Source organism: Tursiops truncatus, chromosome 15 (assembly GCF_011762595.2).
Source record: "Tursiops truncatus isolate mTurTru1 chromosome 15, mTurTru1.mat.Y, whole genome shotgun sequence".
In the NCBI taxonomy this organism is placed as follows: Eukaryota; Metazoa; Chordata; class Mammalia; order Artiodactyla; family Delphinidae; genus Tursiops; species Tursiops truncatus.
The window spans coordinates 44,134,524-44,162,169 of NC_047048.1; the positions used below are offsets into that span (position 1 = coordinate 44,134,524).

General features: G+C 41.8%; 2 protein-coding genes across 3 annotated transcripts; both read right to left on the reverse strand.

The window, feature by feature from the left end:
• Positions 1-4,449: 4,449 nt before the first annotated feature.
• OTOR (otoraplin) lies at positions 4,450-14,657 on the reverse strand. 2 transcript variants are annotated; one of them, XM_019927615.3, is made up of 4 exons: positions 7,007-14,657; positions 6,501-6,640; positions 5,480-5,590; positions 4,450-4,631 (listed from the first exon to the last, which is right to left on the reverse strand). In XM_019927615.3, the coding sequence occupies exons 1-4, from the start codon at positions 7,119-7,121 to the stop codon at positions 4,608-4,610; spliced, it is 390 nt and encodes a 129-aa protein (XP_019783174.1). In that variant the 5' UTR covers positions 7,122-14,657; the 3' UTR covers positions 4,450-4,607. The 2 variants fall into 2 exon arrangements, with proteins under 2 accessions (XP_019783174.1, XP_073648741.1); XM_073792640.1 differs by lacking the exon at positions 4,450-4,631 and adding an exon at positions 4,644-5,254.
• A 125-nt stretch (positions 14,658-14,782) lies between these two features.
• Positions 14,783-24,672, reverse strand: SNRPB2 (small nuclear ribonucleoprotein polypeptide B2). The gene is made up of 7 exons (XM_019927577.3): positions 24,577-24,672; positions 22,288-22,377; positions 21,737-21,909; positions 17,963-18,103; positions 17,131-17,181; positions 15,644-15,732; positions 14,783-15,163 (listed from the first exon to the last, which is right to left on the reverse strand). Exons 2-7 carry the CDS (start codon positions 22,349-22,351, stop codon positions 15,004-15,006), a joined length of 678 nt encoding a protein of 225 aa, XP_019783136.1. The 5' UTR covers positions 22,352-22,377; positions 24,577-24,672; the 3' UTR covers positions 14,783-15,003.
• Between the last annotated feature and the right edge of the window lie 2,974 nt (positions 24,673-27,646).

Genomic DNA, 27,646 nt, shown 5'->3' on the forward strand with positions numbered 1-27,646 from the left:
TTGCCAAGAGAGGGAATTCTGAAGCCTGTACTCTGAAAATGAGGTGTCTTGCAGAACAATGGACTCGTTAATTGGGTCAACCTTAATAGTTTCTGCAGGACTGCAAGAGATTTACCCCAAAAGACCTCTAGCCACTAATTTATTAGTCATCCCAAGGATATGTCACTATTGCAGGCACTCGGAAGGAGCGGCTGAAATCAAGTGAAGTCGCTCTTAGCTGGGCATCAGATAGGGAGAGTCTGATGGCCTCCTGCCATTTGCAACATCCTTTGAGGACACAGGAGGGTGAGAGAGGGAAGAATTTGAAGAAAGAGAGCACGGAGGCTTATAAGGGGACAATATCTCCCTGGTGCCCAGGTATTTTTAAATGTTTCTTTGACAGAGCACCAGAGACATTTCCCTGGTAATGAAGGCAGAGAAGAGGTACCATCTCAGACATTAAATATAACATTTGTCAAGCTTGTGTGTGTGTGTGTGTGTGTGTGTGTGTGCGCGCGCGCGCACGCGCGCGCGCGTGCCTGTGTGTCTGCATCTTTGTGCTAAGTATTTGCAGAATGTCTTGCAAACAACTTCAAAGAACCTAGGGAGAAAAACAGAAGTGTTCTGGAAAGAAAAGGTGCTCAAGATATACTTTTGGTTCACTTAAAGAAAAATCTGTAGTTCTCCCAAGGTTTCAAAAATGTTTTAAAAGCCTCTTAAATTAAAAAAGTTAATTTTACTAGCATTTATTACACGCCTACTGTGTACCGTGCACTGTGCTGTGTGATTTTACAAACACTATCTCATTTAATTTAATCCTCATAATTACCCTCAAAGTTAGTTATTATTATCCTCAAAGGCATTATTCCCACGTGTAGATGTGCAAATTGGGAAGCAAGAGGTTAAATGACACAAACATGGTGACACAAACAACAGAAGTCTGAGCCTTCGTCCCACACGATATGGAAGAGTCACAAGGGGTCTGAAATCTACAATGATTCCCATTGCAGGAATTCCACTGGCTTTGACATAACATGAGGCATGAACCAAGTGCAGCCTGTTTGGATTACTTGTATTCATTATATTTGACATAGCAAAAGTGTATCCAATATAACATCATGTACTCTAGTAATCTATACAGAATAACCTCCTCGTTAGGATACATTCTGCTCACGCATACCTTTTTCAAGGAGTGGAAACCACAGTACCTCAGTCTCCACCTGGGTCTCTGTTGTGATCCGAGGAGGCGTTCTCTCTTCCCAGTGGCTGCCTGCACTGCCATGTGCTTTGGGTCTTGTACAAGGCTCTCCACAGAGTGAGGGTCAAAATGTCTGGCCAGAGACCTGAACTTCCAGCATCCAGAGAGCAGAGAGACAGCATCCGGCTCTGCAGATACAGCCATCAAGGTACGGACCCCAAGTCCTCACGCTCTGGTGGGGCACCCCCTTTCTGAGCTGGATTTCCCAAGAGGCATTGTAATTCACACCCCTGCTAGGATGGCGATATACAAATGAGACAACCCTACTTGGCCGAGCCTAAATACGATTAGTTTACGGCTGAAGCCCATCTGGCTCTAGGCTTCATGGGTGAGCAAATTATATATGTTGATCTTTAGAAGGTGTGGTGACCCTCACATGCTGGTGTTGATGAAGGGCTGTGGCCAGAACTGGGATCTCAAATCTAAATTATACACGTATATTGTACACCATATCCCTGAATGGCTGGTGGAATGACTTGGGACTATGAGAATTTCAGGTGATTATTTTTTAAAAAAATGAAACTAGGAAAAAGTACACAATCTGGAAAATGTTACAAATATCTTTGATGTAGACGTTCCAGATGGTCCGATGGGGAACTGCAGTTTCTGATCAGTGAAGCATCTGGAGGGTTAGAGCACAACTCCAGGAGTGACGGCCATTCTCATGCAGCCCTCTTGGGTCAGATAATAGTGGCTGCCACGTAGGGGTCTTACCACGTGCAGACCCTGTGCACACGTTGTATTTAAAATTTGCAACAACTCAGCCACGAAGTTGTCATTAACCCCTTTTATTTTTTGGCCGTGCTGCACGGCATGCGGGATCTTAGTTCCCCAACCAGGGATAGAACCTGAGCCCCCTGCAGTGGAAGCGCGGAGTCTTAACTACTGGACCGCCAGGGAAGTCCCTAAGGCCTTTTATAGTCAAGAAAACAGAGGTCCTGAGAGGTTAGAACCATATTCAGGTATGCACAGATAGGAAACGGCGGCACTGACATGTACATCCCACATTCTTCCATGGTGCCCTGGGCTCTGTTCTCATCACCCAATTTTTCTGAGCCACCAATTCCACACATCCCATAAACAAGATTTCAGGTTTTTGCCTGCCAGCGTCCACCATGCCCTGACTCTTTTCGCCTTCGATGGCTTTCTGTACTGGCCTTGTCCTGCGCTGGTACCCACTCTGAGTAGCCCTGCTCTAGGCAGTCTCCCACTTGCCCTAAGTGGGCTCATGGAATCGACTTGTCTATGCTACTCATGTCCACTCCCCGTATTGTTTCCTTATTCTTCCATAAGCAGAAGTCTTATGGAATTAAATGTGTATGCTTTTCCCCTATTCATCTGTCCTACACCAGTTTTAACTCTTATGTCCAGCCAAAGAGCCTAGAAGAGTAGAAGGAAGTTTTTCCCTTCCTACATGTGTCCATGAATCCCTGAGGGTCTTGTTAAAATGCAGATTTTGATTCAGAAGGTCTGCAGTGGGCCCTGGGACTCTGCTTTCTAATCAGCTTCCAGGTGAGGCCATCCTGCCATCCTGGTCCAGGGATGGCATTTTGCTTTCCCAGAGCCTAAAGATGATGTTTAAAGTTCCTGCAAGTGCTTTCATTCTTTTACTGCAGATAAGCCCCCAGGAGATTTAAATCAATCAATGACCTCGAACTCCTACATGAGACCAGTCCTGGGGGTGGGAGCAGATTTGGGCCAGGAGGGAGCCTATAGCTGGAAGCCGTGTGCCTGGGCACTCCAGGCTGGATACCTGAAGCCAGACAGATAGGGGCTTTGGACAGAGTGAGGGTGCAATGGGGGTGCTGGGTGTCTCGAGGGGTGATGGGGTGTCTGGAATGGAGGGCCAGCAAGTAAGAGGCAGAAACAGAGGTTGGATAAATGCCTCTTAGCTTAAAATTGTGTTGAGAGCTCTAGATGTTGCATGAAATCTTGTACGGAATAAAGTGAGATAGAAAAAAAATAGTAGGTGGGTTTGGGTTTCGGGGCTTTTTCTTGGGGGCGGGGTACCATTTTATTTGACTGACCTCCCTAAGAGTTTGGCAAAAACATATTCACCTAAAGTCACAATGGGCACAGCTGGAAAATGACTCTGGGGTCCAAGTCTCCAACTTGTCCTAAATGCCCTTCTCTTCATGATTGTGGGATGCTCAGATTCCAGAAAACTGAGGAACAAACCCCATTCCCAACCCCCACCTCCCAGACTTTCTATTCCTCAAGGTGAAAGTGTTTTTAAAAAAATTTTTTAAACTCAGAAATTGTGAAAAAATTTTTGAGTGTAGTACAGGCATTTTAACATGTTACATTACATGTAAACAAACAAATGCTCATGACTACATCAAAAGGATTATATTAGTAATACACAATCAAAGACGATTTCCAGTTAAATGTAGAAAAACTTGTGGGTCCATCAGGACCACCAAACCTGTATCCCCTCACCAGATTTCTTAACACATCACCCTTGATGGGGGAATTTGCACAGGAAGAGGAAATTCGAAGTTGAAATAGAAGTGGAGAAAATAACCCATAGACTTTTTTTTTCTGTATATTTCGACTTGAAGATTGAATAAATCCAGTAACAGCACATAATAAGGGGAAACTATTCCACTGCAAATATTTCATAAAGCACCCCACCACCACTTACTAAAATTTAAATTTTTTAATTTATTAAAATTAAAATTTAACATTATTTAAAATTGGGGGAGAGGTAAGTTGATCATTTAGAAGGTCAAATGATTCAACTGAAATAATTTGTGAGACATTTTTTTAAAGAGAAATTTAGAGGCATAGTCCAAACATCTATGAGTCCAAACAGCTCTTTTTCTTCCCCAACAGCTTCACATCCCAAAGGCATCAAATATTAAAAGCAACAACAATCCTAGAATACTCCTTGATGACATAGCCCCTTTGTGTACATTATAATACTCCAACTGGCCAGAGAGACAAATAAGTAGAAAACGTCATGTCCGAAGAAAAGACCTATGACCTAAGTTTATATGGGGCTCCAAAGAGCTTAGAAGAATTACTATTTAGAAATAACTATAAATGAACTACCTTCTATATGATCCCTGTGTAAGAGAAGATTCTCTAGGCTGAAAAAAATTGTCTACTTTCAATTCATCCACTTAGCCAAAGGTCACCCTGTCCCAGTGGGTGGGAAGACCAGGCTCCGAGAACACCCCCTCCCCCCTGCCCTTTCCCCCTCCTTCCTCTCTCCTCCCGCCCTCCCCTCCCCTTTATCTGCTATCTCCAGCCCCAAGCGAAACCCTTGAAACAAAAGTCAGAAATTAGGGACGTGTATTTTTTGGTTATTTTCGCTTTTTTCTTTGTTTTTGGTGTTTCCTTTCTATCTGCAAATTTGTCTAACTTCTTACTCGCAGAAGAAGTCAATATCCTGGAAAAAAACAAAAGCAAAAAAAGATTGAACTGAGCGTGCAGGGTCAGAAAACAGATGTAGATTCTTTACTTCAAATCATATGTCATCAAAGGGAAATTTGGATTTAAAATAAGCAAAGTCTGAACCCCAAAGACTATGACACAAGTATTACTTTAAGTCAAAAACTACTTAAAGTAAAGATTCTCAAATACACTTTTAATTTATGGTTATTTGACACTCTCAAGCTCAATGCTAAGACATGATGACAAGCGAGTCGCATTTGTGTAGGTTGGCAATGTTTTGAAGTTATTTTGCACAGCCGTTAGCTCCAGGAGAATCGTTTCAAAACAACCACCTTGCAAAGTAGCTCAAAGGGGATCTTTTATTTCTGTTCTGGGTATACAAGACCCCAGGGCATTAGGAAGAGTACAATTTTTTTTCATGCATAAGTAGAGTCTATCTATCACAAAAGTAGGCATTCAAACATTTTCCAGAATGTTTTGATTTTGTCAAATACAGGTGCTGATTTTTTTCTCAGCCCAAGTCTTTAGTCAACAAGTGTACCCATCAGTTAAGAGTCAGCTAATATTATGTTGGTTTCTTTCTTTGTGACATGGAGCCCTTTCCAGGATAACTTGCATCTAAAACAAAGGGGGTTGGTAGAGAAATTTCACTAACCTTTCGACATTGATAGTAGGTATAAAAACTCCCCCAAATCTCGTTGTCTAGAGATGTCACCACTGAAAGTGTCGGGGGGCTTTTCATGATGCACCTCGTAAGTTGCATGATGCATTATTCCCACCTGCCTACATCTACATTATTACCTTGAGGTCTGAGTCCTTCCCTGGCACCTCCAGGACGCTTACCGTGGTGGGAACTTCCTTGGTGGCTTCTTGGTACACGTGTTGCTCCTGGACCAAGTTGCTGGGGAAATAACCCACAGTTCCCATCTCGTCCTCAGGTTGATCGCCATAAACCTGAGTGCCCAGAAGTGTCACAGTGAGGGGAAAGCTGATGTGAGTCGTCTTTTAGAAACCCTCAGGCATCCTCTTTGCTATCCATGAGAATTACATAACTGCCAGTGCTTTGCTTCTCAGTCTGGATTCTGGGGGGCTCAGACCCAGATTTGAAGTCAACCCACAGAAACTGTGTGTGTGTTCTTTTGTGGCCTAATCTTCCTGGTCTCCCTACTTTAGCATTTCTCTATGCAATCTTGTGAGCTGCCTGAAATCTTTTTTGGAACCCATAAATAAAGTCTGCACCTTTTTAAAAAAGGTAAACAGACACTGTTATTTTAAAGGACTTTTAAAGGACTCTCTCTATTTTTAAAAATTCAAATGAACAGGTCTCAAGTCAATCTAAGATTTAATTCTTTATTACTTGAGAATTTATCTCTGGTGCTGGAGCTGCAGCTGCAGTGGAGGACAGTAAATCAATCCGGTTTCATCCCTCCCTAGGGCCCACCCCTGCACGTTTTAACTGAAGAAAGCAGATTCTTTGGAATTAAAGACGGTGCTAAAGTTTCCTTAAAAATATTGAAACGTAGCCTGACTGCCAGTACACATGCCTTTTACTTGGCAAATCCACTCAAATATTTTTGAATAAGTTTCAAACTCTTTGGGATGTTCAAGCCCCCATGTGTTTCACTAGATTTCTTGCCAAACCATCAAATAAACCTACATTTGGTTTTGTTATGAAATTTTCTTTGTTTCTTCAAAATGCAATAAAAGCAAATATACATGAATTTTTGCACTGGTATCCACAGCATCTATATTGTTCTTAACAGCTAGTTTTAAATATTAAAAGGCATTGCAGATAGGTAACAGAGGAAAAATTAAGAGAAACATATGTCAAGATGTGTATATATATTAAATAATCTCGTCTTACACTGCCAGCCCAAAATTCTCCAGCTTCTTTTTCTTTTACCAGCTTTGAGTAAACATAGATCCACTGCCCTTTTTTAACGTTAATGAATCTACAGTCTGGGGCACTGTAATCTTCTTGAGCTCGGGCCAGAGAAATAGTATCTGGAAGAAAAAAACACTGAAATGTTTATCTAGAAGAAAAAAACATTGGCTCCTGGATTTTATCACAGCAAAAAGGCAGAGCATATAAGAAAACTAGGAAATCAGAGTGACTAATACCTCCTAATTTATAGCTCATGTTCAGTTCCAGAAGATAACTAAGGTATTAAAGCAGCACCCAGCAGAATCTTAGCCAAGTGAATTCTTCATGGTAAGACACAAAAGGCACAGACCAGGAGAAACAATGCTAATCCCATGCACATTAGAGAAAATTCACTTACAAGTACAATTAGATTTTATGCTATTGTTGCATATTTCTTTTTTGATTATATAATAGAAAGGTAAGGAAAGGCATAAAAAAGTCCTTACAGACACACTCGTCATCTGCACACAGCTTCCTGGAAGCAAGTCTGTCCATAAATATTCCATGCACGGCACTTATGGCCACAAGACCTGGGAGGAAAAGTAACAATAGTCTTGCCATCTTCCTTTTTTGCTGTTTTTGCTTTTGCCCTTTGAGTGGAAGTGGAGACTGACTTCAGTGCTCCCTGTCTTTTATGTGAAAGCCAGACATCTGGGTAAGTCCCCCGGCCAATGGGGAGGTGGCTACCGTTTCTCTGCTTTCATAACAGCTACTGGGCTCTAGGGGCTAGTTAGCATCTGATTTCCCAAAGAGACTCAAACTCTGTGTCTTTTTTACACACAAATTGTATCCAAAATGGTCCACCATTGTTAAAGTCACTTTCACTGTGGTTTATTGTATCAGGAAGACATTGTTGAAAGAACTATGAGAATTTTAAGTCATTTAAAAAATGTTTTTAGTTCAAACCTCATAGTCTTTCAATGTACGAGCAAAGATGTACTAACTGCAGGAAACTGTTGCAGATGTGAGATCTATACCCTTAATACAAATAATTTTGATTTAAACATTTAATAAACATCTGGATTTATATAATAGATAAGTTAAGGATGCTTACATTTACAAATCATTCATGATAGGATTCTTAGGAGTCATGTCTGTTGGGGCAAGCATGGACTGTAACACAACAAGACCCTACTAACGGGGGGTGGTGGGGGGAGAAGGGGTAGGTGGGCTGGGAGAAATGGAACAGGCTTTTTTTCTACCTCCTCTCTCGGAGATTTTTGAAATTCAGTCTCAAAACGCTCATGGCTCATAGAGGAGGGAGTAAAGCTGGAGGTTTGTTTCTCCTCAAACCCCCATGCCTGCCTGGGCTGCTTCCGGGCATCTTTCCCATGGGAAGAGGGGCACAGTTACAAGTCATCAAAGTTGAAGCGCTGGGACTTCCCTGGTGGTCCAGTGGTTAAGACTCCATGCTTCCAGTGCAGGGGGTGAGGGTTCAATCCCTGGTTGGGGAATTAAGATCCTGCATGCCATGTGATGCAGCCAAAAAAAAAAGGGACAAAGTTGAAGCGCTAATACCTGTCCCCATCTAGTCAACAAATATTTCCTGAGCATCTGCTATGTGCCAGGCACTGTTGTAGGCACTAGAGACAGCCATGAATTAAAAAAGGTCTGCACCCAAGGGTTTACTTTCTATTGGGAGAAGGAGACAATAGGTTTCTGCATGTTGTAGGGTGTTTGGGATTTTTTTTCTCTCATAAGGTGGCCCCCTGCCCCCTCATTATTTCTAGACTAGAGGCCCTGTCAGGCTGCCCTGTCGAACTTGGTTGCTGATAAAGTTTTAGAGCAGAACCCCCTTTTCTCTCCCCCGAAACACTGTCACCTGACAAAATGAGGGACGAGCATTCAACTTACAAAACAGGTACAAAACAATTTTCCAAGGGATAAACTGGTAAAGCAAAATATAGTACAATGAAAAAGTTTGATTGTTTTAGGGATGTGTGTACGTAACAAAGTTTTACTGTTTGGGTGTGTGTGGTGTAGGGGTGGGAGTGGCGTGTTCTTTTCAAGGGAGGATCTCTTATACGGCTGGCCCTGATGCAGAAGCTCGTGAAATCCAGTATCTTCATTATAGACGAGGAAGCTGAGGCTCAGCACAGGCCAGAGCTGCCTTTCTTCACCACTCCAAGGGTCAGCCAGCAGGACTGTGGTCCAGTGCTGTTTCCATGCATCCACTGTCAACTTAGAATTGGGGTTTTAAGTTCTTTATTTCCTGTTTCACTTCAAGGAAGGGATGAATTAGAAATCATTTTTGAAAGCAGAATGCCAGTGCATTTTTTCTTCCTATAATCTAGGGGCCTAAGAGGATCTCTCGGAAAATGAAAGCATCGATCAAAATCCTCTTTATCCTGATCAGGCAGCTGTTTTACAGACTGCGACAGTCTCCAGCCAGCTGTCAACACAGGAGAGTCAAAAGACAATTGCCGTTTGAGAGGCACTTTCAGAAATGAAGACTGCGCAAACTCAGATGGCCACACCCTAGGCAGCTCCCCAAAGCGGAGTGAAATGTTGAATACAGCCACGTCTGAGCTGTCACAACAACGTAGCCAACTAAGCTGATGCTGACACAAAGCCATCATGGGCCATTTGAAGGTGGAGAACTAAGAAAAGAGATGCCAAGCCTTCTGAGTGCATCCTGGGCAGGCCTGGTACGTCCCAGCATTCTGCAGTAGGCAGAGACCGGGTGAAGACTAGAGGCCTCTTTGTAAAATTTTGCTCACAAATAGGAATTTAAACTTAGAATAACTCAGCAAGCTGTCGTGGCCGGTAGCACACTCGAGTCACCACAGCACATTAGGAGGGTCCAGAGAAGGGCTCTGTCCTGAGCTTACTTCCCTCCTGCTTCTGGATTTTCAGATAGATTCTTTGAGGCTTTAATCCCCCAAAGACATTTTTTTTTCCTTTAGTTCCTAAATTAGCTTCTCAGTCTGGGGTTCTTAAAGTGGAGGTTGTGGTTCCTTTAGGGTCTAAAAATGGGCTTTTACAGGGACTTCCCTGGTGGCGCAGTGGTTGAGAGTCCGCCTGCCGATGTAGGGGACACGGGTTCGTGCCCGGGTCCGGGAAGATCCCACATGACGCGGAGCGGCTGGGCCCGTGAGCCATGGCCGCTGAGCCTACGCATCCGGAGCCTGTGCTCCGCAACGGGAGAGGCCGCAGCAGCGAGAGGCCCGCGTACCGTAAAAAAAAAAAAAAAAAAAAAAAAAAAAAGGCTTGGACAAGTGGACGGGGTGGAAGCAGCCTCCTCGCCTTGACGTACAAGACCCTGCATGATCTGGCCCCTCCACCCCTCTGAGGTCACCTTCTGTCACTCCCCCTCACTGGCTCTGTTCCTGGCACACCAGCCACTTGAAAATGCGAAGCTCATTTCTACTTTAGGCCCTCTAAGCTTATTGCCTGGGCTACTTTTCCTCCAGATACTGGTCTTCTGCTCTCTGATAGTCAAGATGTCTCCACCGACAGACCAGTTTAACAGAGCCAGTCCCGCACTCCGCAACCCAATCCATCCATCACTTGACCAGTGGTCACTGTTCTGATGCACATTTCACTACCTGGCATGCCTTGTTTACTTACTTGGTGATTTGTCCCCCTGACACCACAATGAAAACTCCACGAGGTGGGGACGTCCACTGCTCTATCTTTAGCACCCAGAAAAATACTCGGTACTTGCAAATAGGTATTCATTGAATGAATGCATGATCCCCGAAATTAAATGCTTAGGTGTATACATGCATGTGTACTCTTTTTTTCTGGGCAAAGTCCCTAGGTTTTATCAGGCCTAAAGAGAGGTTCATTACACCCCTCAAATTAAGACTCATTGACTAAATGATTAGGGCAGAGATGCTGGGGTCCTGCCATCAAAGCATGGTCTCCAGACCGGCAACTTTAGCATCACTTCATAAAGTCTCTCAGACCCCAGCCCAGTCCTGCTAAATCGGAATCGACTTTTTAACAAGATACAAGTGATTCGTATGAACATTAAAGTTTGAGAAGTGCTGCTCGAGGGCAAATCAAATACAGCACAAATTTTTAGCCAGGATTTCACATTCGTCATCAGGTCTTTGCTGGCTACAATATTTTCAAGGGACAAAATGCCTGTTAAGTACCCAAACAAAATACTTTAGGCCTTTAAGTTTAAAATGGAGATGTGAGACTCTCCGAATAGTTTCCATTTTGACGCTATCTTCTATAGACTACCTTTGAAAAATATAATTTGAACTAATAATCTAATCATATAAGCCACTTCATAAAGGTAGAAATCTGCTTTGTTAGTTCTTAACTTTGACTCACGTTGGACTCAATCGGGGAGCTTAAGAAATATTGACGACTGGGTTTCACCCCTAGAGATTGGGATTTAATTTATCTGGGGTGTAGGTTAGGGATGGGCATTTGAAAATATCTCCCAGATGATTCTAATATGCAGCCAAAGTTGAAAGTTAAATGCAAGTTGAAAACTGCTATATTTAATGGATAACAACATCTGCTCCCTCTAGACCCTCCGTGCAACTCCCACAGATCAGTAAGTTAAGGATGGTCAGAAGATCCTAGTTTGATCGAATCTTTTTCAAAATATAGTTACTAAACACATGGAGATTAATGGGCCTCGAGAAGAATAAGTTACAAGTAAGGAGAGGGGAAAGGCTAGAATAAACTCAGTGCTATTGGGTTGCAATCAGAGGTACTGTTGCAAATTCATTATTTTTAGTATAAAAGCTTAGGACAGGCTGAGGAACTGACAGGAGACTAAAGAGACATGACAACTACACTCAACACAGGATCCTGGATTGGATTCTCGGGTCATGATTGGGACATCAATCAATAGGATGGGGACTTCCCTGGTGGCACAGTGGTTACGAATCCACCTGCCAATGCAGGGGACACGGGTTCGATCCCTGGTCTGGGAAGATCGCACATGCCATGGAGCAACTAAGCCCGTGTGCCACAACTACTGAAGCCTGCACACCCTAGCGCCTGCATGCCGCAACTACTGAGCCCATGTGCCGCAATTACTGAGCCCATGTGCTGCAACAAGAGAAGCCACCGCAATGAGAAGCCTGCGCACCGCAACAAAGAGTAGCCCCCACTTGCCACAACTAGAGAAAGCCCGCGCAGCAACGAAGACCCAACACAGCCAAAAATAAAACATAATAAAATACAAAAAAATAAATTGGATGAATGTTATTCCTTGATGTTGCTGGTCATCTAGAAGTTATGTGGAAGAGTGGTCTTGTACTTAGGAAATTCACACTGAAGTTTTTAAGGGGGTAACAAGCAATCAGGTCAACACACTGTCAAATGGTTCTGCTAGGGCTCAGGGTGGGCCTCCCCGAAATAAGGTATATTGATTATTTTGAATTAGTTACTTAAGGAACCGCCAATGCAAAAGTGACACCCTGACCCCCCTTTCTGCCAACCAGAAAGCAGGAAATAAACCTCTCATGTGAAAGATGCACCCCCTGCATCTAGAGGTAGGACACCCCTTTCACCAGAGATAGGGAATTCAGGTCAAGAAGCTTGTATAAACAAGCCTTGTTACTCCTTTACTACCTCAGGGTCGAACTGTTCAGATTCTTCACTAATTGAGCACCCCAAACCTAAGTTTCTTTGCCGTGTCACTTCATCTCTAGTTTATTCTTTCTCTAGAAGGTATAAAAGCTGCCTGCTTTGGCCACTACTTAGGTCTCATTTCTATGAGACCTCTGTCTGCATGAATTAAAAATTTTTTTCCCCCGTTAATCTGTTTTGTATCAATTTCATTATTAGTCCAGCCACAAGAACTCAGGAGGGGTAGAGGGGGAAATTTCTCCTCGACAGTTCAAAAATATGTATGGGAGCTCTGCGTACTATTTCGGCTTTTATATAAATCAGAAAATTTTTCAAAATAAAAAGCTTTCAAAAGTAATCAAATGTCACTCCTCTGCTTGAAATCTTCTTCTAACAGAACGTATGTCCAACACAGACTTGTACGTGAATATTCACAGCCACTTTATTCCTAATGGCCCCAAACTGGAAAGAACCCAAATGCCCATCCACTGGCGGAACAAACTGATCCACGCAACAGAGATGAATCTCAAAAGCATCCTAGACAGGGCACAGTCGCAGTGACAGAAAGCAGATGGGTGGCTGCCTGGGGTCGGGATGGGGGGATAGACTGACTGCAAAGGGGCACAAGGCAGCTCTTGTCTTTGAGGGGTGACAGAACGCTCTATATCTTGATTATGACTCTCACACAACTTATACAACTGCCAAAACTCATCAACTATTGATAGAGTACTAAGAGTAGCGGGGGCTACGAGCTCTGTAGTTGTGGCTCGCGGGCTCTAGAGCACAGGCTCAGTAGTTGTGGCACACAGGCTTAGTGGCTCCGCAGCATGTGGAATCTTCCCGGACCAGGGATCAAACTCGTGTCCCCTGCACTGGCAGGCGGGTTCTTAACCACTGCAAAACCAGGGAAGTCCTGTGAAACATCTTCTGAGACAAGCTAAGGACAGTCACTGAGAGCAAGCAGTTAGAAAATGTACTAGCAAATGGCATTGCTGTCAACATGCAAGAGCATGGTCTTTTTTCTAGTAACTCACTGTTAATACATTTTACGGACATACATGAACTTGACAACTAGGTTAAAAAGTTATTCATAAGAATCAGACTCTGCAGGTGGAAAGTTAAGGGATAAAAATTATTCTGCTTTTTCCTCCTCATGTATGCACAAGAGTGATGTGATAAAAATCTACATAACTCTGAAAGTGGTCTTCCTATAAATATGTATCCCATATATATTCAATACATAAAAAAATCTAAGTGATAAGGAAAAGTCTTGTTCCAGGAAATATTAAAACAGGAACACAAAAAGTGATTAATAGTCACTTTACCATGCACTATACATAAAAAATCGACCACTTCTATAGACACCTGTGGTTTTGCTAGCAGGGGACTTGAATCAATAGCCTTAGGTAGAAATCAAATACTACAGAAAATGAGCTTTGGAAATATCTGAGCATCCGTGTTCAAGAAGCACAAAGAGGCAGCAAGATTAGGATTGGCAACCTTTGCAAGTCAGCCTACTAGTCTTCAAAAAGATTACAGACTAAAAATCTTTCCTTTGGAGGTTGTTCAATAACGAGGTTAATAACTGAGCAGGTATTCCTTAGGAACGACCCTGCCTCAAGAGGGTAAGAGCATAAAATGTGAAGTCTAAAGACAATATTCCCTTTCCATCTGTTTTCCCAGAAAACAGTAAGTACAGTTACTCCTAAATGGCCTTTATTCAATTAAAAACTGGATGAAAAGATTTGTGAAATGTCTACTACCAGCAAATACTATGCTCATTTATTTGAATATGAAGATGAATTTAGATCCTGCCCAGGTCCCACCTTCTTCTCATATCCAGGATATCATTTTTATCATTAGTAAAAGAATCATTAAAAAAACTAAACAGGGAATTCCCTGGCGGTCTAGTGGTTAGGACTCGGCACTTCCACTGCAGGGGGTCTGGGTTCGATCCCTGGTCGGAGAACTAAGATCTCCGTGTGGTGCACCCAAAACAAAGAAAAATCCCACAAACAAAAACAAACGAAAAAATGAATTCCAGGATGGCAGTTCATACACATAAAACATTACAGAAAATATAATCAAGTGCTTGATCTAATTCTCCTTTACTTTTATTAAAGTGGTTCAATGTTTCTCTACCATTAGCTACTCCAAAATAACACTAGAAAAGCATCTACCATTAGCTAATCCAAAATAACACCAGAGGGGACTTCCCTGGTGGCGCAGCGGTTGAGAATCTGCCTGCTAATGCAGGGGACACGGGTTCAAGCCCTGGTCTGGGAGGATCCCACAAGCCGCAGAACAACTAAGCCCGTGAGCCACAACTACTGAGCCTGCACGTCTGGAGCCTATGCTCCGCAACAAGAGAGGCCGCGATAGTGAGAGGCCCGTGTACCGCGATGAAGAGTGGCCCCCGCTTGCCGCAACTAGAGAAAGCCCTCGCACAGAAATAAAGACCCAACACAGCCCCAAATAAATAAGTAAATTAATTAATTAATTAAAAAAAAAATCAGAGAGAACATTTCCTGGCTGTGGTCAGAGGAAGTCCTGGCTACTGAATTAAAAAAAAAAAAAAAACACACAAGAAAAGCATCCTATTACAGTTTTATATACCTTAAGATGTGTTCTAGACTAGCATAAGCATTTGATGATAGGACAGTGGGCCAATAAATGAAATATTATGTACAGAATACAAATAAAAGTTTATTGTACAAAATTAAGGCCTTCACAGTTCATAGTTCACTAAGGCTAAACAAAGACTAGGTAATGTTTTAAATCCTTTACAAAAATTTCACATACACTTTCCCCTACCCCCAACTATTAAAGTGGCCTGACCAAATGTTATCAAAACGAAAACTATACATAACACCAAGTCCTTTAAAGGCAGCTATCCCAAATCTTATTTCTTGGCATAGGTGATCTTCATGGCATGGGATGGTGTGATCTTAAATCCCTGTAAAGCATCCCTGGCAGCTCCAGCCTGTCCATCATTTTCAAATTCAACAAAAGCAATATCATGCCTCCCAGGTACCAAACGTACTTCCTTGAAACCAGGGAACCTATAAAGAATTAAAACAATTTTTATATATGTAAACAATTTATATACATGTAAATACAGAGATGATATCAAATACGCAAATGTCTGTGTTTAAATTTGGTAAGCAACTTCCTGATATGAGTCCAGGAAAAGTATCACATCCCAGCAAGAATCCTGAGTGGGATCAAAGAGCCTAAATTATAATTAATACCATGAAAAGAACTGCAGGAATCATGTAAGCTAATTCTGTTTTTGTCATTTCATCAAAGCTTTGTTTCCTGTTTTACTCATCAACTAGAATTAATAATTCAAACATTACAGGTAATCTAGCTTTTTATTTGCTAAATCTGCAGACTGGCTTCAATTCATGATTAATCCTGGAGCAACTCAATGAAGCTGTAAGGAGTTACTGTGTGATATACAAACGGATTCAACCCAGGGAAGTGCTATCTGTCCTGTCAGGAGACTCTCAGAACACAGACTTGTTTATGAAAACACTTACTGATTAAACAGCATGGATAACATCATCTCATTAGTCTCTTCTGGTAAATTATTAAGGAATAAAATATAGTTTGGAGGGTAATCAGGGACCTATTAAAAAAAAAGGCAAAGTTAGTTTGTAAATATAAAAAGTACAGTAAACCATTTGGCTCTTACATTAAAATCTAAACTTCAGAAAACTACATTCCACCGTTTAAGGCTTGTGAAATCTTACTACATCAAACACTAAAGCTGAGAAACAGTGACACCAGCGAAATAAGCAAAAACCTAACAGTAACCAAACAAGGTAGACATTCAAGTCACTTAATAAATATCTGGAAGATTATAAATCTTATTAACAGTTTTTAAGTATTTAACTAACGGTATTTAAAACAATATTTAAGTTTTAAGCATCTGGAGGTCAGCTGGAACGGGAGGATTCTGTCGTCTGGATTATATAACCGATGCTAACAAACCAGAGAAGGCATCGGTGTCACCCATCCTCAGCTGCTTAACCCTCAGATATTCAATCCTCTGCGCTATCGCTCACTACCTCCCAGTGTGTGAGAAAATCTGGAAATAGAAAGATTTCCACTTAGAACCACTGCTTGGCAATTTTTAATGTTTTTTTCTTCTGAGAAAATGAGATATACATGGCATCTAGTTACATACAAGTAAGTGCATACAGACACTGTTAAGCGGAACTATAGGAAAAGGTCTTTATATGTAAGAGCCTCTGTCTTCAGGCTAATTTCGTGGAAGAAAAAAGATGAAATGTAAAGAACAACTTAGGGCTTAGAGAATTAAGTGCTGGCATTTGTGAACTGGACTATAATTGTTGAAAGACTTCAAAAGAGTAGACAATGCAAGAAAATGCAAATAACTTAAAATCAGAGGAGGAAAACCTCAGTGGTGCAAGGAATTCCCTGGATATAAGGACCCTGTCAGACCCTAGCACCCAAGGGATTAATCGGGAAACCATTAGTACATAACTCAGGCTTTCTTTTTGAGGCCTTTATTGGGAAGCTTAGGTAAAGAGTTTCTAAAACTCTTTGGTAAAGAGTTTCCTGATAAGTCTATATCAGGAGACTTAAATATGTATGTGCTGAGGAAATAAGAGCAAAGGCAACTTAACTGTAAAACAACTTTGCTCTATGAGAAAAGATGGGTTAGTGCTTCAGCTAATGGGAATGGATACCAAGCCACAAGCCTGGAAAGCTCTGGGCCATGTACTGTGCGGTAAACAACCATTTTGCTCCTTGACCTCATAGAGCTTAGGATCTATCGTTTTGATTCCGTCATTGACTCACCATGGGAAGCAAGGAATAAAGTCAGGTTTTGTTTTCTCCCTCTTAAAGAAAATTAAAACGTTTTGATGAATGAGTTTCCACATTATTGTGGCTTATACATGGAATCATTTTGTTTTTGGAGACATGCACGTTGTTGTAATTATTGTTATTGTCTTGTAATTTTATTTTAAAGTAAGTATCACATGGAAAAAAATATTACCTGAGGATTTGGTGCTGCATTTCCTTGGGTATTAGCTGAATTTGGTGTTCCCTAACCCAAAGAAATAGAGAAAGAGTTAACATTTCCAACCCCTCTAAAAAAGCAGCAGGTATTTACATTTTAAATTACTTCATAAAAATAAGATTAACAAACAGATTTTTTAAATCTATTTACTTTCACTGAGATTTTACATCTTAAAACTCTGACTCCAACATTTATGTATTTAACTTGTCAAATGTTTTTGAAAGGTCTATATCATAAAGTTCAACCTCTAAGCTTTAAAATTATGGAGAAATATAAGGACCAGTCTTTCCCTTTTTTTAAAAACAACTAGAAAAAAGTCAAGCATTATACTTAGTACAACTGATTTCTAATCACTTTCAATCCCAAAGCAACTACTTTCTGGATGATAATTTCATCTTTATCTGGTACTTTAAATTAGATTTTGAATTCCTGAACTGTTCAAAGAAAGCAGCTTTCAGTGGCATACTCATGATTAAAGATAACATCTACAGTATTATTTATACACAGAACTCGAAAAATAAGCCAATAGAAATTAACAAATTTTAGAGAATGATGGAACTAAATGTCATGCAAATTAAAAAAAACTGTTCAATATAAATCTGCATATGTAAAGGTTTATATTTTAATCTGTTGCTTAAACACAAATATTGGAATTTTAGAATTCAACCATTCCAGCTTCTTAAAAATCTACCTTTAAACACACACATGTGTACATGTGTGCCTCAAAGATCACCCCTCAAATGGAAGACAGACATCTCTATCAAATTTTTAACACCAAAAAACAAAAATGAACTTTTGCCCATCTTACCTGACCAGGTTTTTTGTTCATGGTTGTTGCAGTCTGTTCCACAGTTTTGGCTTTTTTCTTTTCTTTTTTCTTTTCTTTGTCAGCAAAAGTGCCACGCATTTTAGATATTATATCAGAATCTGTTTTTGCATACTGGATTCGCTGTTTTAATTATTTGAAAACAAGTTACTTTTCATCATGCTGACGGCTGTTTCTACACTTGTCATTAATATTTCAAATTTCATTATGCAAATACGAGCTAATTTTAAACACATACTTAAGGAAATCTATCAAATATACTGAGCACCAAATGAAAATAAACTGTGACCCATGATTCACAACTGGGACAAAGTTAGATTCAACTGTGTTTATTGTAAGAAAAAACCATAGATTTTCATATGAGAAAAACAGGACTGAAATATCTGCACCACTACCCCTCTCCATTTAAAAGAACAGAGAAAACTGCATTGGAAAGCTGTCTATCCCTTACAGAGACACATAGAGGGTCCATATATGCATAGAATTTGTTACTTCCAAAGTTAAAGTACCAAAGATTGAGAATGACTTTCCCTTGAATCTGGTCTATTATTTTTAAATGAAATGACTAACAGTGGCATCCACTTAAATTTAAAAAGCTTTGAAAGGAAACAAAAAGATGGCATCACAGCTAGTGCAACCAGGTCACTTGCATGAGTAATACGCCACAGCCAGCAGGCACAGCACACACGACGGAACAAGCGTTGAGAAACACTGGTCTAGGACAGCATTTCATGAACTTTAATGTGCATCCAATTACCTGGAGAGCTTGTAAGAGTGCAGATCCTGATGCAGGGGGTCTGGTGAGGCCTGAGATTTTGCACTTCTAACAAGCACAAAGGGGATGGTGGGGCCCACACTTTGAGCAGTATGGCCCTGGCCTAAAGCATTACTGCATAGTTGAATGTTCGGGGGAACCGAGGGGGGCGGCAGGCCTCCCACGATACCTCAGTCCCTGAGGCTTCCTCTGGCTGCTGGACCATGGCAGCTCCAAGTGGACTTACCCTGCGAGCAACTCTGCTAGTCTTGCATGTCATCATCTAACCAAAAGAAATAGTTTGGGACCAACTCTGACTTGCTCCCAGGGATTCCCGCCCAACTCCCTTCTTCCTGACCTGAACAGATCTTGGGTGATCCTGTATTTGTCCCTATGACCTGTGAAAATTTCTGACCTCAGCCCTCGCTCTTAGCTGGCTGGTCTAGAGCAGCATTTCTCAACCAGAGGTGAATCTGCCCACGAGGAGACAGCTGGCACCGCTGACTGGAGACACTGTGTGTCGTCATGCTAAGAGGGCAGAGGCCAGAGATGCTGCTAAACACTCTTCCATGAACAATATAGCCCCAACAATAAAAAAGTATTCAGTTCAAAACGGCAAAAGTGCCAGCGCTGAAAACCCTGGTCTAGACTAAATACTGGTCAGGAATAAAAGTCCACCCACAGCTTAGAGAAGGTGCAAGATTTACATTTATACCAAAGGTTTCATGACAGAAGTCCTTAGGAAGATGGTTCTACTTTACTGAGGTATTTTTGGAATTAAATAACCAAATGCCCTTGAATCACAGAGAATAATTTTGTTCTGAGTTCCAAGTTATAGAAAATTTTGTTCATTTCTGATCTGGTGTGTTGGCAACTGAAACCACCTAAGTAAGTATAATCAAGACAGCTCAAGGAACATTCTTTTCTTCCTTCCAGGATGCAGGAGATTTGGCAGTATCTACTACTTTCCTGAAGGCAGAGAACAGACGTCCTAAAATACCTTCAATATGAGATCAGTTTAACGGGCTTTCTCCATTGATTTTAAATAATTAGCTGGCAAGGTGAAGCCGGTGCCAAACGCAGCAAACGATTTCCAGCCTTCCTGCATCTCAGTCACAGGCACATGCAAACTTGTCATCCCAACTAGCAAACAGCCCTAACACCCTCTACGAGAAGAAACTGTTCCTTCATACTAATGTAACTGTACATTTAAACTAAAACCCAGTCTTATGCTACTGCCAACTGAGATCTCACTTATGCTACTTCTTTACACTACTGAGAAAGATAAACTGGTCTCAGGAAATGCCAATTTACTGAAAATTGGGGTATGCAGGTACTATCCCCCAGTTTTCTGCAACAGGACTTTCTATATATATGGTGCCCAGTCAGGTGGGAAATGATGGGAAAAGGAGAGCTGGACGGAGGACGGGAAGAAAATGTGCTCCAGTAACAGACAAACAGCGCTCAGTCCTGAATTAAACAGCGTGGTACCAAAGTCCTCAGACTACTGACCACAGCCAACACTGCCTGGTGTTGTACGTTAGGTCTTCTTGAGACACAGCACACTCATCGATCTGCACACCTTCTGTGGCTGCTTCTCTGGCCCTAAAGGCAAAGTTAAGTAGCTGCAAAAGAGATTATCTGGCTCATAAAGTCTAAAATATTTACTATCTGGCCCTTTTACAGATAGGGTGCTGAATCCTAGTTTAGGGGGAAAAAATCACAATATTGTGTGTCCAGGAGATTAGCTTTCAAGTCCTGATGATGCCACTGGTTACAGTAATAGAAGCTTTCTGTGCCTGATTCTTCATTTGTATTAAAAAAAAAAAAAAAAGATCAGATGAGAGGTCTGCACTACAGATTATGGGCCAAATCCAGCCCATGGCCTGATTTTGTATGGCTTATTAGTTAAGTACTTTTTTCTTTCCTTTTCTTTTTTTTTTTTAACACAATTTTTAAAGGATTGTTTAAAAAACCACACCCACACCCCCCCCCCACACACACAAGAATATGCAATAGAAACCGTATGTGGCCCACAAAGCCTAAAATATTTATTATCTGGTCCTTTATAGAGTTTTTGCTCGCTTCTGAATTAAACCAAAGAATATCCAGTGTGCTTATTATTATTGTTTTTTTTTAAACAGGTGAAAGTGAACATGAGCACAGAGCCAGTTAATGGCAGAACTAGATTGAGAACATGGGTCCTTGAAACTCTGGGCCTCGGCTCTTTCCCCAACATCCCTTCCCATCACATTCCAGTTGCGGAAGAAAAGCACTGAAATCCACACCCAAGGTACTACGTACCTATTCACACACCTAGAGCCCCTTGCTATATACACTGTCTCCACCCTGATCCAATCCTCTACCATCTCTGACTTAATACCAATGCCTCCTGAGTTCCCTACTTCCATTCTGCCCTCCCCACAATCCAATCTTCATCCAGCAGCTAAATGTGAAATCTCATGTCACTCCTGAGTTTAAAACTTTCCACGTGTGACTATTTAATTTCCATTCATTGTTATTCATTAATAAAACCTATGACTTTACAACTATGAACTGTCCTCAGATCAGTGCTTTGACTGCATAGCTTCTGACACGCAGTATTTCACTATGGTACTTTCTGAAACTTCAGACTGGATTCCCTCTTTGACCCACGATTTTTGTTTTGTGTTGGTTTACAAGTTTACAGAGGTTTCTTTTTAATCTTCTGAGTAATTATTAATTTCTAGTTCTTTTGAGATGAGAATATTGCCTATACTGCCATTGTTTTTAAAATATTCTACATCTCAATGTATTTTGTTTTTGCCTATTTGAACTATCATAAATCAAGAAGTGAATTATAAGCTCTACTACTGTGTTTCTATAAAAATAAATACATAAATAAAATAAACCGAAACCCACTCTTCACTGAAGGCAAAAAGCAACAGCCATATTTTCAAGGGTATATTTATACATCTATCATACCATTAACAGCGATTAATGCCAAAATAAGAATGATTTACCATCGGTTTGCCATAAAATGGAAATCCTTGTAACTGTCTCAAGGCATTTGTGGATGAGCCCAGTTCCTTAAATATAACAAAAGCTTGCCCTCTCATCTTCATGGTCTTTAGAGCCACAATATCTACGACGTGGCCAAACTGAGAAAACAGGGCATAGAGGGATCTCTTCAATTCTGCACAAAATTAGAGGGGAAACCAGTTATTTGTGAATGAAACTACGACAAAATTCTTCATAAAATGACATGGCACTGAGTGCCCCCCCCATTTATTTATACAAAGTTACATATTTTAATAAAAACATCATACTATTCCCATTAGCGGTCTAATTTTAAGTTTTTGAAACCATTTAACTATGAGTGAAAACAGATTCAACACATTTTCAGCCCCTACCTATTTTTATCTTTAAAAAGCCTTAAAATCCTTACACGATAAGGGATAAAACATTATTTCAGGCACTGAGAAAGATGACTAGATGAGAATTTTTGAAGCTGTATAATTTTTAAGATGGTTGTAAGCAAACACACTTCAGTTTTTTTAAAAAAAGCACCTACCTTCTTTTTTAATTTTGTCATTCATATTGTTGATATAAATTGTGTGATTTGGTCTGATATCCATGTTGTGGGTTAAACTGTTCGAATAGTCTAAAGAGACAGTAAATATTCCGTTATTAAACAGGGAGGATTCATTCATATGATAGTATGGCATTAAGGACACAGCACAAGGGTACTAACTTTTCAATTCTTTCAACCCCCAATGTCAGAAAATATCAGTTTGGCAGTAGTATTTAAAATCTCTCGAGGACTTCCTAGCCCTCTTTTTTAAACAAAAGGAGAACAGTTCTCAGGCTGAAAACTTGGTGGGGCACTATTATCTAGTCAGATTTTAATAACATTCTTTTATTCCATACATTTATTTATTTTTATACTTATCTTTCACTTATGACAAGTGATACTGTTCTCCCATCTACCTAATAACTTTTCTTTTTTAACAAAATTTAAAAACTGAGATTTGAAGAAAAATGAAAAAAGAAACTAGCAAATGTATATCCAGTAAAAATCATAAAGATAGAACATTAATGGACTTCCCTGGTGGCGCAGTGGTTAAGAATCCGCCTGCCAATGCAGGGGACACGGGTTTGAGCCCTGGTCCGGTAAGATCCCACATGTCGCGGAGCAACTAAACCCTTGCGCCACAACTACTGAGCCTGCGCTCTAGAGACCGCTAGCCACAACTACTAAGCCCACGTGCCACAGCTACTGAAGCCCGCGTGCCAAGAGCCAGGGCTCCGCAACAAGAGAAGCCACCACAATGAAAAGCCCACTCACCACAACAAAGAGCAGTCCCCGCTCGCCACAACTAGAAAAGCCTGCGTGCAGCAAATAAGATGCAACGCAGCCAAAAATAAATAAATAAGTACATTTATTTAAAAAAAAAGAACATTAATGAAGTTTGCCAAGAACTCTTTCATGGGTACTCTTACAAAGCCCTTTCATACTATTAATTTATCACCAACAGCCCTCACTCCAAAGTCACCTCTAATGAGAGACTGGAACGGTACCGCCTGATGGTTAAGAGCTCAGATTCTAGAGCCAGCCGGATCTGAATTCAAATCTGTCTATGCTTCTTACTAGCTGCTTGACTGAGAGCAAGTTCTAATCTCCCAGGTCCAAATCTGTAACACGGGGATGGTAACAGAATCTACCCAGTAGAGCTAGAAAGCCTAAATGAAATAAAGTTCTAGCAGCTCTGGAATCAGAAGTAAGCACTTCGAGCAGCTGTTACTAACGTCTTTTACAGGTTAATGCAAGTCCTTGCCCAGTTACATAGCTGATAAGCAGGAGGCCTAAGAATTCAGCCCGTGTTTTCTGTCTCTTGCACTTTTCTTTCACACCCACCACACTATTTCATTTTTCCCCACTGTTTTAGTTGCAAACTGTGGCCTTGCTTTATTTCCTTGGTGCCCCGCATATTTCTTCGTTCCATGAACATTTACACCCACAGTATGTGCACAGCATAGGATGACTAACAAGGAAAGAGCCCACAGACAAGGACTGTACTTGTGCGGGTAACAGGGGAAAGGTAACGCTTCTCAGAGGCTTGCGACGCCCTAAACTGAAACCTGGGAGACTGGGGTCGCGAACGACGACGAGAGGGAAGTGACAAGGATCAAACTTAAGGCAGAAAGATCAGAGGAGAAGTTCTCGCTTTATCTCACGCGAGGTTTGATAGTGGCCTGGGCTGCTGGGGTACCGGGAGTCGCCTCCCGGATCCAAAAGGGAGCCTCCGGCAAGGACTTGAAGGCTCAGAGCGAGCTGTAAACGACTCGCACCAGCGAAAGAACACCAGTTATCCATAACTTCATATGCGCGAGGGTCCCCGCCTCTCCAGACCCAGGCACATTCGCCCACGGCCCCGGCCCGAAGCCCCAGGAAGCGGCCACACGATCCCCGGCTCCGACCCGTCCCGCCAGAGACAAGGTTCCTAAGTCCAGGGGCCTAGCCAGACCCGAGCGTCAGTTTCCATGCCTCCCTCGCTTCCTCGCCGACCCTCCGCGAATACGTTCCGGCCCTGGCGCCGCGCCCTGCCCACCCCCAGCTCCCGCAGGAGAGCGTATGACCGAATGGCAACCCGCAGCCGGGAAAGCGGAGAAAGTTAAGAATAAAGCGCTCCAAGCTGGGCCCGTGAGCCATGGCCGCTGAGCCTGCCCGTCCGGAGCCTGTGCTCCGCAACGGGAGAGACCACAACAGTGAAGGGCCCGCGTACCGAAAACAAAACAAAACAAAACAAAACAAAACAAAACAAAACAAAACAAAAGAAGAGAATAAAGCGCTCCAACTCACCGGAGGCGTCCGCGGCGTCCCGTAGAACTCACCGGAGGCGTCCGCGGCGTCCCGTACGAATCACAAGCCGGAAGCCGGAAGCCGAGACACCGGAAGTGACGATACAAGGCGCCTCAATCGAGGGCCGACAAGTGAAGAAGCCGAGCCCGGAGTGGATCGATGCCCCGCGGTCTCCAAAGCAGCAGTTAAGAATCGCTCCGCGCATGTGCACACATGGCGGGCGGAGAGAACAGGTGCGAAGGGTAGCCGAGAAAAGGGAAGGAGGCTTGTGGGAATCCTGTGGGGTTAAACTGGAATGCTGGGGCCGCGGAGTAAGAGCATAGGGAAAGGCGGTGGTCATTTCCCTCACCATGAGTTTGCGCTGTTCTGTCGCATGCAACAGGTGCCTTCCATCTTTCCAAATCTTATATAGATCTTCCTAGACTTATGATGGATTTACGTCCTGATAAACCCATCTGTAAGTTGAAAACTATAAGAAGCAAATGCATGTAATACACCTAACCTACCCAGCATCACATCTTAGCCGGGCCTATCGTATAAGTGCTCAGAACACTCACATTGGCCTATAGTTGGGCAAAATCATCTATACAAAGCCAATTTTACAGTAAAGTGTTGAACATCTCATGTAATTTGTTGAATACTGCACTGAAAGTGAAAAACACAGTGGTAGTCTGGGTACAGAATGTAGTTAACCCTCATGATAACGTGGCTGCCCCGTGTTGCAGGAAAATGGGGCCAGAGAGGATGGTCATGTCCCAGGTCTTGGGCGAGTCCCTGGGATGGGCACCAAGTGAGGGTCCTTGGCTTCGCTCAGGAAAGAATTCAAGAGCAGTGGCAGTAAAGTGAAAGCAGGTTTATTGAGAGGGATACACATTTCATGGGCAGAATGCAGTCCATCTCAGAAGGCGAGAGTGCCCCAGGGTGTGGGTGTGGTTAGTTTTTATGGACTGGGTAATTTCATAGGCTACCCAGTGGGAGGATTATTTCGACTATTTTGGGGAATGGGTGGGGGTTTCCAGGACTTGGGGTACAACCCACTTTTGGGCCTTTTTTACTTGGCCTCAGAACTATCATGTCGTTTAGCGTATGCTAATGTATTACAATGAGCGTATAATGAGGCCCAAGGTCTACTCGAAGTCAAATCTTCCACCATCTTGGGTCTAGTAGGTTCTAACCAGGTTTGTTGTATCTTCGATGGCTGTGTCGTTCTTTTAATGGTTGTGCCCTGCTCCTTACTTCCTGTCTCAGCTGGGAGCTGTGGCTTGCTGCCCAGCATTAGGACACAGTGAATATCTACTGCATATCGCTAGCCCAGGAAAAGCTCAAAATTCAAAATTTGAAGTCTGGTTTTTATTGAATGCATATCACTTTAACACCTTCGTAAAGTCAAAAAAATCATACATCGAACCATCATAAGTTGGGGCTCCTCTGAAAAGTTTTACAGGCACAGCCCCTAATGCTGACTGTAGGGGCAGATGCCCTGGTTTCATCCTTCTCTGAGCTCAGGCTGCCACCAGTTTACCATCACCTTCAGGGTGGCCAGTATCCACCCCTCAAGTCTTCTCTAATTCTTGGGACTCTGAGGGAACTCTTCTCCAACACTTTACTGAAGAGCTTGAATCCCAGAGGCAGCTAATTTGAGGCCCCAAAGTGGAGGGAATTGTTGTCTCTGTCCAGCTTCTCACCTGATAAGGCAACCACCTCCAGTAATAACCAAACACCAATAAGATCATCTGCCTAAACTCACTGAAAAAAAAATCAATTCCCTACCACCCTTCCCACCTTCTCTCCCCACAGAATGGGTTGACTGTTCTAACGTCAAGTTGTTGGTGTTTAATGGCAAGCAGAATGGGAATTCCAAAACGTACATACATTCATTCATCCACTTATGAAATGTGTGTAAAGCATCATCTAGAATGTGAAATGGTTGTTGAGAGCTAAGAAAAATCAAATTTTATATCTTCCCCTTAACTAATCTCTCTGAGCCTCACTGTCGTCATTTGTAAACTAGGGATCATAACAGTACCTCCTTCTGGAGTTATTGTGAGTATTAAGAGAGCAAAATGTGAAGTAATCAGCACATCGCCAGGCACCAAATAACGGGTTCATAAGTGTTATTTCCAAATACTAGCTATAACTTGGACATATGGATAAAGAGGCCAAATAGATTTGTTTTTTAAGCTGGGGATTTTTATTTTAAAAGATCACCTAAAAGTGCAGCAACTTAAAAATAATGTAAGCTTCTTGAGGGTAGGGATATTTCTTTGCTTTGTTCACTGAGGTACCTTCAGTAACTAGAAAAGTGGCTGATAATAAATATGTATTGAATAAGCGAATGAAGCTTCATGGATAATTAGGCAACACTGAACAAATGTGATGTGTTAGGAAGATGCACATAAGTGTAAGAAATAATATTAAGCAATCACAGAAAAGCAGTATTTTATTATGTAGATATAAAAATTTGAAGGAATGTAAATAGTCCTGCCTCAGTTAACGAGTTAGAGAGAATATCCTTAATGCATTAAAAGAGAATATAAACTAAATAAAAACATTTCTGAATAGCAAAAGACAAGCTGCCCTGCACATTAGTTTGGTCATCTGAGCAATTAGTTAATTCTGTTTGATGATAATGAGGTTGGCAATTCTGTATTATATAAGTGGATCTGGCTAAGAGCTCTTTATAACTATTGAAAAAGGGTAAGATAAGACTTTGCAAAGACACTACCTGGGCAGAAAATACCACAGGAAATGCAGAGACCTAAAGACAGAGGGCTTGTAGTGTTCTGTTAATCACTGAACAATGGCTACTATACATTACACCGTGAGAAGGAAATCTTCTAATGCCAGCTCAGTGGCAATGATCTGTAGGCTCTTTCCCGGGTTCTAAAAGAGCCAGTGCATTTTCCTGTCCTTGGGCAGTTGCTCTGGGCTTTCCAATAGCCTGTTAATGGTCCTCAATGGTTTCCTGAGTGATTTGGAGAAAACAGTCATTGAAAGTAGCACTGGGAAAGAAAAGAAGGGAAGAAAGGAGCTTTTCTGGTTTTGTGAGTAGCATTGCACAACCTGGTTA